The following is a 16,043-nucleotide window of genomic DNA, read 5'->3' on the forward strand; positions in this document are numbered from 1 at the left end:
CTCTCAATTACTATTTCTCACCATGTCTTTTTTTTTTTTTTTTTTAGCTCTCTTGTTTATCACTGTAGTTTATTCTGTTCTCCTTTTTCCTCCTACAGAAGAGATGGTGGAAGGAAAAAGTGCCATTCTCATAGGCATGAGCCAGTGGAACTCAAATGACCTTGTTGAGCAGATAGAAACAATTGGGAAGCTGGAAGAAAATCAAGGTAAGGTTTAGCTTGCCTTAGATATTAATTGAAAGTTGACAAGAAGATGGGAATGCTGAAGCCATTAGTTCAGAAATTGCTTTGGGTTGGAAGGGACCTTCAAGATCATCTAGTTCCAACACCCCTAAGTCCTTTTCTTCATAGCTGCTTTCAACCCACTCTGCACCCAGCCTGGATTTGTGCCTGGGGTTGGCCCAACAGAGATGCAGGACCCTGCACTTTGCCTTATTGATCCTCCTGCACTTAAGGAAGGCTATGCTGGTTCTGTGCCACAGCAGAAAGATGTTTCAGCCTTAGCCCAACTGCTGACAGGAGAAAAAAAAAAATCAAAGTTCAGGTACAGAGCCACAGGGATGATTAGGGGACTTGAGCATCTCCCCTATGAAGAGAGACTGAGAGCCCTGGGGCTGTTTAGTCTGGAGGAGAGAAGACTGAGAGGGGATCTGATCAATGTCTATCAATATCTGAGGGGTGGGTGTCAGGAGGAGGGGGCCAGGCTCTTTTCAATGGTTCACAGTGATAAGACAAGGAACGATGGGTTCAAACTAGAACATAGAAGATTTCACCTCAACAGGAGGAGAAACTTCTTTACAGTGAGGGTGACAGAGCCCTGGAGCAGGCTGCCCAGAGAGGTTGTGGAGTCTCCTTCTCTGGAGCCTTTCCAAACCCACCTGGGTGCATTCCTAGGTGATCCTGCTCTGGCAGGGAGGTTGGACCTGATGATCTCCTGAGGTCCCTTCCAACCTCTGATATACTGTGAGGCTGTGATACAGCTGGAGTCTCTCTTTACAAACATTATGGAGAAACCAGAAGGATGTCCTGTATGGTTTCTTTCCCACAGTACTTCACTCAAAAGCTGTGAGGATAATGCTCTGCTGACTCAGGGAATCTTTGGTTTTTTGCCCTTGAAGCTGGATCCCTGACAGCTTTTGGAGAACACTGAGTTCATTGCCTTTGGTTGCAGAGGGCTTTGTTACAGTTTGGTCTCTAAGGCAAATGGCTTTGCTAGGTGCCTGTACAGAGAGTGAGGAGCTGGTTCTTTTTCATGCTTTAAGAAATTGATTGATTGATAAATCAGCTAATTATGGGCTCTTTCCACAAATGAAGATGTGTGAGAAGATGCAGTATGCTCTGGGCATGGCAGAGGAGCCACTGGACACTACTTAACTAATGCTACAGTTCCAACATGAGACAGACAAGGTCCTCAGGAACGTTATAAATGGCAATTATAATTCAATCACTGAGGCTCAGTGAGTACAACTGAGAGCACTTGACCAGCACAACCTTTCTCATCAGAGGTGGAAATAAGTCTTCAGGGGAAAACTGGCAGCAGCATTTAAATGTGTTAACTTTTCATTACAGAAAATAGCACAAACAGCAATCGAGCTGAAAGGAAAGCAGACTGAGGCTGAGGCAGCCTCAGCAGGTTAGGATATCAGGAAAAAATTCCTCTCAGGCCTTGGAATGGGCTGCCCAGGGAGGTGGTGGAGCTGGCCATGGCAGCTGTGTTGAAATGGAGTGGTCTTTTTAGCATCCCCTGCTTCCTGGGGTGTTTCCTCCAACTTGCATTCAAGCCTTGATGCTGAGCTGCTGCTGCTGTCTCTCGGTGCAGTCCTTGTCACTGTGTTGTAGTTAATGGGCAGAGATTTTGTGATCTGCTGAGCTCCTTAGCACCCTCTGACTCTGGATTCTGTCTCCCCTACAAGCAAACTCATCAAGAACAGCATGAACAGATAAAAATTTAAAAATTACTTTGCAGAAAAAAAATAATTGTCTGGAGACTGCCCAGGGGCTGCCCAGGGGGGTTGTGGAGTTTCCCTCTCTGGAGATATTCAAAACCCACCTGGATGTGTTCCTGTGGGATCTGCTCCAGGTGATCCTGCTCTGGCAGGGGGGTTGGACTGGATGAGCTTTCAAGGTCCCTTCCAGCCCCTAAAATTCTGTGATTCTGTGACTGTGATGAAGGTGTCCAAGCTCTCAGTTCCTGAAGGGCTGTGTTGTTTTCCTACTCTCCACTTCTTCCTATGATTCCTTCCATTTGTTTGTTTGACAGCCACAGTTTTAGCACAACCATTCCCTTTTATTTAAAAGGAGGCTGCCTTGCTTTTGAGGGACTTCTCCTCTTGTTCAGAGGCTTAATTCTTTCTTGTCTGTTTAGCTTTCTGCTTTTTCTGAATCAAAACCAACCTAGAAACCTGGGGAGCAGTTTCCAAGCTCATTTGTACCTCTTACGATGCAAACAGGTTTTGGGACCATGTGGTCCCTGGGCTACTGGTAGCAGTTTGGGTGTGAAAGGAGTGATCTGTTCCACTGGTTGGCTGACAGAGCAGATCTCACTTTCAGCCTTTCACTGAAGTGACAGGAACCCAACACACCAGAAAGTCAGGACAAGACTCTGTGTAACTACAGTTGCCAAATATCCCAAAAGTTTGCAAAGCCAAGATTCCAGAATCTCTCAAATGCCAAGCTTGAGATCTCTTCCTGGCTCTCCTTTGCTATTTGCCCTGTCATACTCTGCTTAATTGCTCAGCAGTGTGAAGGCTGCCTTGCCTAATTTTACCCACAGTGAATGTTCTGTGTAAACAAACTGCTCTCTTCCTTCCCTGCACTAACACATGATCTTCCCCTCCTTGCCATGTTCTCCTAGAGCCATATCATTAATTAAAGGGTGTTTGTACATAACCAACTGTAATATTTACACTGCTGTTAAATCTATTGCAGTAGCATCTGCCACTGCCTAATAATGTGAAGAATGGCAAACAGAAAATTTGGCTTAGCTGAGTGAACAGTGGAAGGAAAGGAGAGAGAGTCAACAGCATTCCAAAGCACATCAGATGGCTTCTACAAAGAACAGATTTACTTCCTGCAGCAGGTTTCAGAGAGAAGCAGTGAGCTGGATTTCTGCAAATCGTTCATGGTAGCAGTTCACACTAGGGCAGGTTACCAGTGTCCTGCAGCTGCTCTCACTGCCTTTGTGATGCTGTGTGTTCTAGAATACAGATCAGCCAGTGCATGCAAAATGTAGGAAGCTTCAACTAGCCACTAAGATACCTTTCAGCTGAGTCTTGCTGCAGGGAGTGTTGCTTTCCTTGCAGTGCCTCCACAGATTACCGTTTTCCTTTTTAGTCTGTGTTAAGATCCGGTCCTCATGCTGCAATCAGCATGTGTTCTTGTCTGTTTCTTTGGGCCTAGAATTTCCCTGGCTGCTCTTCCCATCCAGAGGGTCACACCATCTGGAGGTGTATTACCTCCTTTCCTCTCCCCTGTTTCCCAAGTCTGACATAATCGTGCTCACACCAGTGTTGTGCTTCCCATGGCACTCCACAGAATCAATTGTCAGGGTTGGAAGCGACCTCAAAGATCACCTGGTTCCAAACCCCCTGCCATGGGCAGGGACACTTCACACTGGATCAGACTGGAAAAGCTATTAACCAAAGAGATTTTGGGGAAAGCTGTTCTCAAAAGAGATCTTTGGAAAAGCTCTTAACAAATGAGTTTTTTTATACCTAGCAGTTAAATTTCACAGTATTCTTGCTGGGGCAAGAGCCACGCTCTGAAGTGGAGCATGAAGTTTATTTGTTCCAGTAGTGTGGTGATGTCATTAAATGAATTCAGATTACTATAGGAGAGGAAGTCATGCATACCATAAAGCCTGCTGGCACTCCAGAGGCTAGTGCTGCAAGACTGGATGTCACAGGATCACAGCTCACAGGATAGTAGGGGTTGGAAGGGACCTCTGTAGATCATCGAGCCCAACCCCCCTGTCAGAGCAGGACCACAGAATCCAGTGCAGGTCGCACAGGGACACATCCAGATGGGACTTGAAAGTGCCCAGAGAAGGAGATGGGGAAGAAGGGTGCCCTCAGTATCTCACAGGTGCTGAGGCACACAGCTCTGTTCTGCTGTGCTGTCCTCAGGTGCTGGTTCTCTCAGCCTCAACAGTTCCTTTCCCTGTAAGGTGAGCAGGTAACAGTGTGAGCCAAGCTCGGTGTCAGAGCAAGACTCTGAATTGCCTTGGCAAGGAACTGGAAATGAAAGAGGTTGTGTGTGAAGTCTGGAAAGTGATTCATTCAAATCATTTCCATTCCTCAAAAGTCAGGTGATCCCTTTGCTTGCAGTCTCAGCACACAGGATGGAGAAGAGCAGATTCTGTGTGGTACATTGCAGAGCCTTGTCATCTGCTCTGTCTGTTTTACTCCCTCTAAAAGCCAAGTTGTCAGCTGTGATAGCTGGAGCAAAAAGAGACTTGTGGCAGAGCTCTTACTCTGTTCTGCTGCATCCATCAGAGGAGTGGAAACCTGCTGTTACTCATTGTACATTAACCCTGGTGGAGTTCACTGTAGCAGCATCTCTAATTCACGAGGTGAGGAGCAGCGTGTGCAAGTTCTGTAGCCTGAAGGTGCTGGGCAGAAGCTTTCACTGAACACCAGAAAATCAGCAGGCAGAGGATTGCAACACATGGACTGTTTTATTCAGCTATCATGGAGTGCCACAAGCTTCCTTGGTCCCTGTCATTTGTCCAGCCTGCTTTTTGTTTCCAAGTGCACAGAGCACAACGTGGCCTGCTGTTTGTTCAGACTGAGAGCAGAAAAGTGGAATCCCTTCACTTGTTTGAGTTTGCTGAAATGGTTGGTAGGCTCCAGGGAAAAGAGTCAATTTTGCCTAGACCTCTGAAGAAGGAATCTAGACAAAGGATTCAGAGCCCTGTGTTCCCACCCCAGCTCTGATGGTAGCTGTGGGCTGGTACCATTGCCTTTTGTTTCTGTTGGGGTGTGATGATGTGACAGTGTGAGAGATGAAATCCCTGTCCCACACCAACAATAGCCAGGCTGGCTCAGTCTGGAAGCAAATGCAAGCTGTATTTACAAGCAAAACTATCATCTATGATGAAATGCAATGAATCTGTACAAATAGACACTAGTCACAACATTTACAAATATGTACAATCAACAGAAAAGCACAACCAAGCTCCCTTTGCTTCCCCCAAGGGGCCTCCCCCCCCAGCCAGAAGGAATCCCCCCAGGCCCTCCTGGCAGCAGGCAGAGAGTCAAGAAGCAGGGAGGCTGTTAGACTGAGCTTGTCAAGGTCAGTGTGTTATCTTCAGCCAGAAAAGAAGCAGCAGCCAGGAGCCCAGCAAGCAAGCTGAGACTGCTCCACTCCCCAACGTTGTTTTGAGTAGTAGTTCTTAAACATTTCTACCTCTCCAATGGAAGTGTTTAGAATAATCATTATTTTGCTTTCTTACACCCAATGGGGATTTATTGACATTCTTTCACTTTCTCTGCTTGAACTTTGTGAAGAAAAATGAAAAAGACACTCTTAAAACCATCACAGATGATGGCAAAGTGTTTACACTCTGTGGCAGAAATGGCTTCAGTGCTGTAGGAGACCTTCGTGCACGAACTAATGAGAGGCTCTTCTGTTCCCTGTGTTTTAGGGGGTTGTATTTAGACCTTTGTGTTTGCAACTTTCCTTGGACAAGGGGACTGTGGGAGGGAATAGAAGCTCAGAAAGATTCTTAAAACCCACTGCTTATTAAACATTTGGAATAAGAACCTATTTTGTGTTGCTAGATAACTTTTGCTGATTCTTGGTTATGTATAGGTTCATGCTATGGGTGATCAAATAGATTCCTGGTTACAGTTTCACTGCTTGTGATGCCTTTCTTGAAATGAAGAGTTAAATCTGGCTGCCAGAGTAAGCATTTTGATGAGAACAGTTTTCAGCTGCAAAATATTTACTGCAATATAGTAGAAAAAATTCAAGAGCTTGGTGTTCCTCTAAAGCAATCCTGTTTCATGTTGTGTTTTTTCCTTTCTGCAGGTGAGGAGTCTGCATTTTCCTCTTCTGGCTTTCTACAGGACAAACAACGTGAGTTGAAGTTCTTCTCACTTTTCTCTGTGCTGAGGCTGTTCAGCAGCTAGAGATGGAATAGAAATGTTAACTAGTGTGGGGTTGGCGCTGTGTTGAGAAGGGAGAAGGGTGTGGAGTGACCAAGATTCTTTGGAGTTTTATTTTAAATGTATTTTATTTTTTAGTGTGGATTGTGAAAACGTACCAAGGAGGTGCCTGTAGCATTATTTGGTGTATTAGCCAGTGCCTGAGCATTGGCTGGAGTGGCAGAGCTGGAGCACTGGAGGGTGCAGCTGCTGCTCTACATGATGGCTCACACAAGACACCACAACGTGGCTTGATTTGGAGCATAGAAGCCTTCAGTGCTTTGTGCTCTGGGCTTCCTTGTCCCATCTCTGCTTGAAGAGGTGAAAGAGGTGTTAGAGCAGCCAGCAACTCTAACAGCAGGAATGAAAAGCAGCACCATGCCTGGCATTGCAAGTGCTCTCCTGCTGCTGGGGTCCTGCTTTCAGAAGTGCATTCATGAGTCACTGCGCTGTTGATCTTTTCTGTGCTTTTGCATTGCCTGCTGAAGAGAGCAAATTGGCCTAGAGAAGAGAGTGGTGTAATTAGGGTGTTTTCTTTCATCCCAGTTCTCTCTGAGAATAATTGCTGGTTGCCCTCATGGAGTTCACAGTGAAGCATCTGTTTGCTGTTACTGCAGCAAATGCTGTGCCCTGCCTGTGGAAACCAGGCTCTGCCCAGCTCACCTGGCCTGGTCTGAGGACTGGAGCTGAGGAACACTTGGAGTCTAAATACTGGACTAGAGCTTGTGTGTTGCTTCTAGCCCAGTGCTTCATGCACAGTACTTGGCTGCATTAGTCATGCCCAAGATCTGGTGTGCAAGAGTCACTCCATGAGGAACCAGTGTGGAAGTTAACACAGGCACTGTGTCATGGTGTGAGCTGCAGAGCAGGACTGGGCTCAGTCCTGTGTGCCATCGTTTTCCTCTGAGCAGCACAGTTTGCAAAACTGCCTCTGCAGCCTGTTCCAATGTTCTTTATCATTTGTTAATAGGAGGCATGTGCTGCAGCCTTCATCCAGACACATTCCTCATGACTGATTTGAGATTACAGCGACAGCAGCTGGCAAGAAGTGGCATCATTTCTCCTGGGACTGGGATAGAGGAAATGACACTTTTCTTTGGGGTGCATTCTGACTTCCAGCTTGCAGGAAGCACAGGGGGAGTGGGCTGGGTTCATTGGATAGCACGAAGAATTCCCTCTGCTCAGTGATATGAGCCAGAGAGTGGCTCAGCAGTTGTCTGGACTGAAGTTTTAAGTGTTTTGCTCCCAGGAAAGCATTCAAACCAAGGCTGGGTTTTTGAGAGCTCTCAGTGTGTTTGGAGACCTGGTTGCTTTTGCAAACTTGGGCAGCATGACAGCATTTGGAAGTCACCACTCCTGTCCCCTGCCCACCACTGAGCAGTTCCCTTGGGTGCCAGCAGAGGAGCTGGCCTGGAGGAATGAGATTTCAGCATGCTCTCCACTTCCTCTGTCTCCTCTCTTTGTGCCAGATTTGAGAGGTCTGCTGGACTCTGTAGCTTGCAGGTTAATTAAAAACCAAGACAAAACAAATGAACAGAAAGTTTTTAATCTCATCCTACCACCCTGACTTTTCCTGACTGCATCACCAGCTGGTTCCTGATACAACCCCCTGGTTCCTGACTCTGTGTGGGGTTTTTTGTTACTGTAATTTCCAGAATGATACAATTAACATAAATTGGTGCAATGATGGCATGAAAAAAAATCTGTAAAATCTTTATAGTGCCATCAGAGAGGTTCAGGCCAGTGAACCCATGTTTTTTTATTTTACCTCATTAAAGCACTTTCAGTAAATAGTAAACTACATAACGTCTCTGTAATCAGCTCCATTTTGGTGCCTAATTAAATTTCTGTCATTCTCTCTAGTAGGTCATGATGTCCGTTTTGGTCGCCTACAGGGTTTTAGCTGCTGGATAGTCTTAGTTTTTTTTATTGTCATCAGGGCAGAGTTATTTAAGTCTTTGGTATTTAAATGATAAAGCTGAACACATGCAGCCCCAAAATCTGATCAGCAAATCCCTTGAAATGCCACAGGCCCTACTGCCTCTCTTGCTGTGGGACTGCCTTGAATGCAGACAAGTTTGGTGCTTTGGGCAGAGCAGTGCTGGAGGTCCAGCCCTTGACATTCCTGACTTATGGTGCTGCAAATCAGCAAAAAACCCCATCTGGCTCACCACTCCTTCCAGCCTGAGCCATTCTAAGGTTCTATGACTGCAGCCTGATCTTTTAGCAGTGCTCTGAAGGCAGTTGGATGGTGCACGTTGGTGTGGCTTAAAGAGGATACTGCATCCTTCCCCCAGGCTGATCTGCATGTCAGTGTTTCTCTACCCCTTAAAGCTGACACCAGGCTTTGTTTCTCAGCCAAAGTGAGAAAACAGTTTTGAGAGAAGCCACATTTTATGACAGAGGGCTACTGCAACAGCAGAGTAGAAACTGCAGTTAAAGCAGTGCCCAGAATCCTGATGTCTGTGACATTTGTGTGTGTGTGAAGCAAGGAACAACCTGGAAGTGATGCATTAAGGAAAAAGCAAACCACCCTCTGCTTTCTGAAAGTTTCTTTAGAACAAGATTTTCAAAGGAACAGCACAGAAGTAATCCTAGGAAGTATTCTGGCTTAGAGCATTGCACTGTAGAGATAACTGAAGAGATTAGTGAGGAGGAGGAGCCCTGAGTTTCCTACTTCAGTGCTTTGACCAGCTGTCACTTCCTTGTCTTTGTATTTGGAAACAAAGCACAAGAGAACACCTCTTAGAGACAGCAGCAAATCAGAAGTTTTGATGCTTTCCTTCTTGCCTCTTCTTTCTTTACCTGAGAAGTCATTGTGCCAGGAAGTGCTTTGAGAACTCTGTGAGCTGAAGTGTAAGTGAGCTTCAGTTTGCTCTTTGCAAAGCTTTGTTCATCTCCTCTGATGCAGGCATCTCCTGAGTGCTGCAAGAGACAGGAATGTGAAACATTCCTTTAATTTGTAAGGAGGAGATTGGTCCTCATGTATAAATGTAACAATGAAGCTGACAACAGTGCTAATCAAATTTCTTCCTGCAGCTGTTTCCTAGGTAACTAACACATGCAGCTGTAGAAAAGAGACTGCATCATGAAGAGACCAGAAGGATCCTGTAGCAATTCTCTTCAAAGACTGAGGAAATGTGGGGGGGAGGAAGAAAAGTGGATAGTGTTGTATCATCTCCTTCTTTGTCTTCAAGACCAGAGGAGATTGTTCAGAAGGCAAGCCTTTTCAGAGCTAGCTGCAGAACTTTCATAGACTAGATAAGAATGTTTTCAGCTGGTCCTACGAAGATCATGGAATCATAGAATGGTTTTGGCTGGAAGGGACCTCCAAAGGTCATCCAGTCTATCCCTTTCTGCAGTCAGCAGGGACGTCCTCAACTAGATCAGGTTGCCCAGAGCCCTGTCAAGCCTCACCTTGAATATCTCCCAGGGTTGGGACCCCAACTACCTCCCTGGACAACCTGTTGCAGTGTTCCACTACCCTCGGGGTTCAGAACTTGTACCTAGGAGCCAATGTGAATCTACTCTTCTCTTTGCCCCTCATCCTATCACTGCAGGCCTTTTCAAACAGTCTCTCCATCCTTCAGGTGCTGGATGATCATGTAGTCCAACTGCCTGACCACTTCAGGGCTGACCAAAAGTTAAAGCATATTATTGGCTCTGGCCAGCCTGATCTAGTGTGAGGTGTCCCTGCCCATGGCAGGGGGGTTGGGACTGAGTGATCCTTGTGGTCCCTTCCAACCCTGACTGATTCTATGATTATTAAGGGCATTGTCCAAATGCCTCTGAAACACTGACAGGCTTGGAGCACTGAGCACCTCTCTAGGAAGTCTGTTCCAGTGTTTGACCACTCTCTCTGCAAAGAAATGCTTTCTAAGCTGTGCTTCCAAAGGCCAGTGAGCAGTCTTATGGTCTTAAAGCTGATGTCACGAATGCTCCACCACATAGAGCAGATTGCTGCCCAGCCAGTCTGCCCAAAAAAGTAGTCACAAGTGGGTCTTTGGGTCTCTTTGGTCATGCTCTGAAGTTAACCTTGTCAGCCTTTCATTGCTGTGTCCACTGCACACAGTCCTGTGTGACAAGGTATCAGCAGGGCACTGTGATGCTCTGCAGTGTCTACAGTTTGTTACTCCTGCTTTGCACCCTGGTGATGGAGCACTGGAGTTACTTCTGCAGCTTTCCCAGGTAGTCACAGAAGTTTCTGGAAGAACTGGGTCCTGAAGGTCTCTGGAGAACCAATAAAGAAGTGTTCAGTGCCACTTAAGGCATACCAGAGCATCTAAGGGGTGTGTGTGTGGGATGAGCAGAGATGGTGCAGAACATCAGGTAACCTCTGCTGCTCCAGAAGGGCCCAGATGAACCAAAGCAGCTGTCCTGGTACTGTTTACCTCTGTATAAGGACCTGAATCCTGTGCTAAATGTTGCTGTTAAGAATAGAAGAGCCCCTAATATTGAGGTCTGCAAGAAACCTTGTTTGTTGTTCTGTTTATCCACAGGATTTCCTGTGAACAGATTGTTGTGTCTTGAAACTAGAAACCTGTCTTAACTCCTGAAAGAGGAGGCAGCTAAATATTTATATGTTCAGCTATGTCTCTTTTCCTTTCAGGTGAATTATATAGAGCCTCTTTGAGGAAACAAAGGTTCCCAGCACAAGGCAGTATTGAACTAAACGAGGACAATGAGGTGAGATTGATTTCCAAGGAGCAGAGCTGTGGAAATGCTCTTGTCTTTCATTCAGGAATTGCAGACCTGCTTTGTGCCTTGCCTTTGCTCAGCAGGTGCACATGCAGTCACTGAAAAGCATCACAAGCTTCTTAGACATTGCTTTAGTGACTTAGGTGGAAATAGGACCCAGCTCTCTGAAGAGGCATCCTTCAGTCTGCTTAGGACTTCAGTGGAGGTGCAGGTTTTGTGAAGCAGGTTCAGCAGCATTGATGGTAACAGATTTGCTTCAGCAAAGGTCTAAAAGGGTTGTGTGCCTCCCCCTTAAGTGATTAAGGACCTGACACAGGCCATGGAAATCACAAGTTTGCCATTTTTTGAAGAATTCCAGTCCTATATCCCCATGAAAATTGTGGCAGTCTTTGGTTGCCTACAGATGTCCTTCTCATTAGCCTCTTGTCATGGCTGAACTACTGCTGGGGGGCAAATTAATTTCATTCCCTTTGACTCCTCCTGTGAAGGATACCTGTTAAAAATCCAGCTGAGAGGCTTTTTGTAACAGTGACCTTAAGCAATGCTGACCCACTTGAGTTTTACCTTCCTGTTTTGAACCTGTCAGTTCTACCAACCCATCAGCACTGACACTTACAAGCTGGAAACATAAGGAAAAACTTTTCCACTGTGAGGGTGCCAGAGCCCTGGAGCAGGCTGCCCAGAGAGGTTGTGGAGTCTCCTTCTCTGGAGACATTCAAAACCTGCCTGGATGCATTCCTGGGTGACCTGCCCTGGGTGCTCCTGCTCTGGCAGGGGGGTTGGGCTGGATGATCTTTGGAGGTCCCTTCCAACCCCTAACATTCTGTGATCCTGTGATCTGTGCTTCAAGGGTTTTCTGGCCAAGCATAGTTTGCTCTTCCAGGTTCAGCCATGCTTGGATGAAGTGTAGTGGAACACTGCACACATGCACAGTCATGGCAAATCTCATGAAAAAGATCACAGTAGGGCTGGGAATAAAACCATTTCTGCTAACTGCTAGTGAGTGTTGACACCAAAGACACCACCACTGTCCACAGAAATGCTTCCTGCCTTCTTACTGCTGCTTCTTCCTCACAGGAAGGAGTTCAACACCAGAACTGCAAAACTCATGTGCTCATTTTGATCCTACATGGGGGAAACATCTTAGACCCTGGAGGCGGGGACCACAGCAGCAAGCTTGCAGACATCAACACCTTCAGTTCTGTGTTTGAGAAGGTGACCCAAGACCATTTCCCTGCTGCTTTGGGCCACATCTTGATTCGTCTTGTGCCCTGCCCAGCAATCTGCTCTGCAGCATTCTCTCTTGTTTCCAAGTAAGTTGATTTGCATTTTGTGATGTTTGGCTTTGCTGGCAGCCCAAATGAACAGAGCTCCTAGTCTTGTTCCCTGTTATTTGACTCCCTCCATCCAGCCAGACTGAAAATAGCCAAGCAGGGTGTTTGAATTTCCTGTAGAAGCATTCCTAGCACTGACCTAAGATTGGCATTGCCTTGGTATGTTCTTGTGTGGAGCTGCTTGTGAGGTACCTGCTTGGGGCTGGCAAAAGGAGAGCTGATTGCCTGCTCTCACATTTCTGCAGCTTCACAGACAGAAGTCCAGGATGCAGTTGTGGAGCATAAACTTGTGGTAAACACTCCATTTAGCAAACTGTGGGGGAGGAAGTGTGCCTCTAATTACTGCAATGTTTCATCAAGGGTGAGCCAGATGACTGAGTAAGCAGCAGCACAAGAGTTCTTTTTTTAATTTGAATGCATCCTCCCTTTTCTGAATGTGCAAGGCATGGTGCATGCCAAGGTAGTAGAAACTTCTGTTTACCTTGGCAGAGGTTTGGGATCCTGCTGGGTCTGTGTGCAGAGTGCCTGGCTTCAGAGGGATTCCCCTCAATGCACCTATGCAGTTCTCCCTGCTTTGCAGACAGTGGGGTTTGAGGAAAGGGGGATCCTTCAGGGCAAAATCACTCCATCCAGTAAATGTCTCAGATGGCTTTGTTTGGCCTTCTCCTACCTCTTCTTACCACTTTCAGCTTCCTGTATCTCTCATGCAAATCAGAAAGTCACTGTTTGTGCAACCTGTGTAAATTCACAGTGCAAGACTGCTCTCTGCCTTTGTTGCTAAGGACAAGTAAGGGTTAAAAAATAAGGCACATTCTTGTTCCAGCTAGATGACTTTGAGAGCCATCTTGTGTCTTTTCAGGGAGAAAAATACCCCAGAGTGGATCAACTGTTAAGCTTTTTATAGCATGTGATTTGATGAGCACACATTGAGTCACACCTCAGACTAGAGCTCCTGAATTACAGTATTAGGCAAACTGGTGAATAGTAATTGCAATTGAGGGGGGGAGGGGAGCAAAGAAAAAAAAAAAAGATAAAGAGCAAATCTTTAAGTAGGAAAATAAGCATCTGAATAATCAAATGAAAATGTTTTGTTGGATGAGTTGTGGAGTGCTGAGAGCCTTGCAAGCTCCTTGCACAGTGGTGGGTCCTGCATTTTCCTGACCAATTTTATAAAATGCTTTAATAGTTGGATGAGAAAGTGTTGAATAACCTCTCAGCCTCCATGCCCATGGGGCAGTCGTGATTCTCCCTGCTGGCAGCTGCCACTCTGCCATCCATCACTTCTCCCCTGGGAGCCAGGGCTACTCTTACCCACCACGTACGACCAGTTCTGCCTTGCTGCCTGTACTGGGGAGGTTTTAGGTTCTAACACTGCTGAGTTTATCTGCTAGGCTTTTGCATTTAGTGGTTTCAGCTTCTTCCTTGTGATTTCCCCTCTCCACCTGCAGCCTTTGTGCAAGTATGGTATCCCCAAGTTGATGATTTGGAAAGACCTCCTGCAGTGTCCTGCCAGTGCATTAAGATAACAAGACCTGTGCTTTTCTCAGCTCCAGCACTGCTGTTTCACCCATTTGTCTCAGCTTCAGCAGGCTGGGTGCAGATGGGTTGAGAGTAGCTCTGAAGAAAGAGAATTGGGTGTAGTGGTTGAGGAGAAGCTCCCCAGGAGCCAGCAGTGCCCTCATGCAGCCCAGCAGGCAGCTGTGTGCTGGGCTGCAGCCAGAGGACTGTGGCCAGCAGGGCAGGAGAGGAGATTCTGCCCCTGGGCTCTGCTCTGCTGAGACCCCACCTCCGATCCTGCCTCCAGTTCTGTTGTCCCAACATAAGAAGGACACAAAGCTGTTGGAGTGAGTCCAGAGGAGGCCACAAAGATGGTCCAAGGGCTGGAGCACCTCTGCTGTATGAGGACAGGCTGAGGGAGCTGGGGGTGTTCAGCCTGAAGAAGATAAGACTCTGGGGGTACCTTAGAGCTGCCTACCAATACCTGAAGGGTCAGCCTATGAAACAATACTCCATTGTGATGATTGGATCCTGTTCTTTGATGTAGTAAGTTACTATATGGAAAACAAACAAAACCAAACCCCACCCCAAGCTGTTAAAAATTGCTGATTATGTCTTACTGCTATGTGGCAAAACTGCCCCAAGTTTGTTTAAGTACAGAAGAGCCTTCTGGCATGGTCTCATTCACATAAATCAGCAACTCCTTGATGTTATTTTTCTTTTTGTAAGCAGCTGAATTCTGTGAGGAAATGACCTTTGCTGTGTTCTGGCACTGTTCTAGCCCAACCCATTTCTGTTAACCACTCTTCATCCTCTCTTGCTGCATGCTGCTCCTTGGCATCTTTCCTGATGGCAGCATCTCCTTCTCTAGCTTAAATCCCTACAGCTATGATGAGAGCTGTCTCAGCAGCAGTGAAGACCACATCCCACTGGCTGCCTTGCCCTTGCTGGCTGTTTCATCCCCTCAGTACCAGGATGCAGTTGCCATGGTGATCAACAAAGCCAATCAAGTTTACAATGAATTTCTCAAATCCACTGATGGGGCTGGCTTTAATGGACAGGTATGACTGTTTTCCCTTCCATCACAGTACAATTCCCTTGGAGCAAAGCCGTTTTTAAGCCATTGTGTTGAGGGGGTTGAGTTGTGAGTGTGGGACAATACTGCAGGTATGATGAAGGAATGTGAGCCTGGGATAAACTCTACAAAATACCTTCTCAGTGCCCACCAGGAGAGAGAATCTTCTGGAATCCTGTGCTAAACTGGGTTTAATCAGTTGGTAGAAGATACTGTACCTTCTCCAATGAGAATTTTGACCCCCTAAGCTCTTAGTAAATATTGCTGTGACCCCAGGTAATGTATGAGAGCCTTAATTGTGTGCTAAGTACTAGGTTTGTAGTAGGGTGCAGGAACTGTCACCGTGGCAGGTGAGCTGGAAGAAGCCTACAAGTGACTTCACTGGGGAGTGGGTCACAGCAGAAAAAGGACATGGCATTCCCAAAGCTACCCAGGACATGTGCAACACTGCTGCCAGCTTTGAGTAGTTGTCCTCTAAGTTTCTTTACTGCTGTGATGGAGGCAGGAAAGAAATAGCAATAGTTAAATGTTGGATTCCTTATGCTCTTAGTCAGAGACATCCCAGCTTTTCTAGCAAGAGTGAGAGGAGCTCGGTAACACAGATTATCATTTGTCTCACTGCTTAGCACACCACATTAGCACACAGCACATTACCAAAGTTTGCTGCAATATTTACTAAGAGCTTAGGGGTCAGAATGCCTGTTGGAGAAGGTATAGCATCTTCTACCAACTGACTAATCCATCTTAACACAGAATTCCAGAAGTCTCTCTGCTGTTGGGCACTGAGAAGGCATTTTGCAGAGGGTGATCCCAGGCTCACTTTCATTCATCCTGTCTGCAGTGTTGTCCCACACTCAGAACTGCTTTGAAGGGAACTTGTGTGTTTGTGTCAATGTGAAGCCAGAGTGAATCTCTCTGCTTAATACCTCACTTTAAAAGTTCTGTTCCTTTGTGCTGATAGGGGGGTACCAGTCTGGTTTTAATCTCTTGAGTTCCTCTTCCCAGTATGACTCTGAAGGAAACCTGATCTAGGGGGAGGGTGTTGGAACTGGATGATCCTTGGGGTCCCTTCCAACCCTGACAATTCTGTGGTTAAATGTGTTTAAAAATCTTTGTGAGACTCCTTGTCCAGTGAGCTGGATTTTTTTGAACTGGAGTTTGGCTGCAAGCACCTGTAAGGATTCTTGTCTGTTGGACAGAACTCCCAGGTGGTCAAAATAGTACCTGGGACAGATATTCTTAGTGTAGGATGTCTGTAGTTAAAAGGAAGTGGGAGAGAATAGCTTTACGTTTT

At 46.3% G+C, this 16,043-nt stretch overlaps 1 protein-coding gene across 1 annotated transcript in view; it reads left to right on the forward strand.

Moving 5' to 3' along the window:
* PITPNM3 (PITPNM family member 3) overlaps positions 1 to 16,043 on the forward strand; it is a 45,256-nt gene that overhangs the window by 18,839 nt on the left and 10,374 nt on the right. Inside the window, exons 3-7 of the mRNA XM_054394520.1 lie at positions 99 to 206; positions 6,030 to 6,077; positions 10,755 to 10,831; positions 11,921 to 12,156; positions 14,546 to 14,735. Of these exons, the coding sequence (XP_054250495.1) occupies positions 99 to 206; positions 6,030 to 6,077; positions 10,755 to 10,831; positions 11,921 to 12,156; positions 14,546 to 14,735 (659 nt within the window). The remainder of the gene's footprint in view (positions 1 to 98; positions 207 to 6,029; positions 6,078 to 10,754; positions 10,832 to 11,920; positions 12,157 to 14,545; positions 14,736 to 16,043) is intronic.

Source organism: Indicator indicator, chromosome 30 (assembly GCF_027791375.1).
Source record: "Indicator indicator isolate 239-I01 chromosome 30, UM_Iind_1.1, whole genome shotgun sequence".
Taxonomy (NCBI): Eukaryota; Metazoa; Chordata; class Aves; order Piciformes; family Indicatoridae; genus Indicator; species Indicator indicator.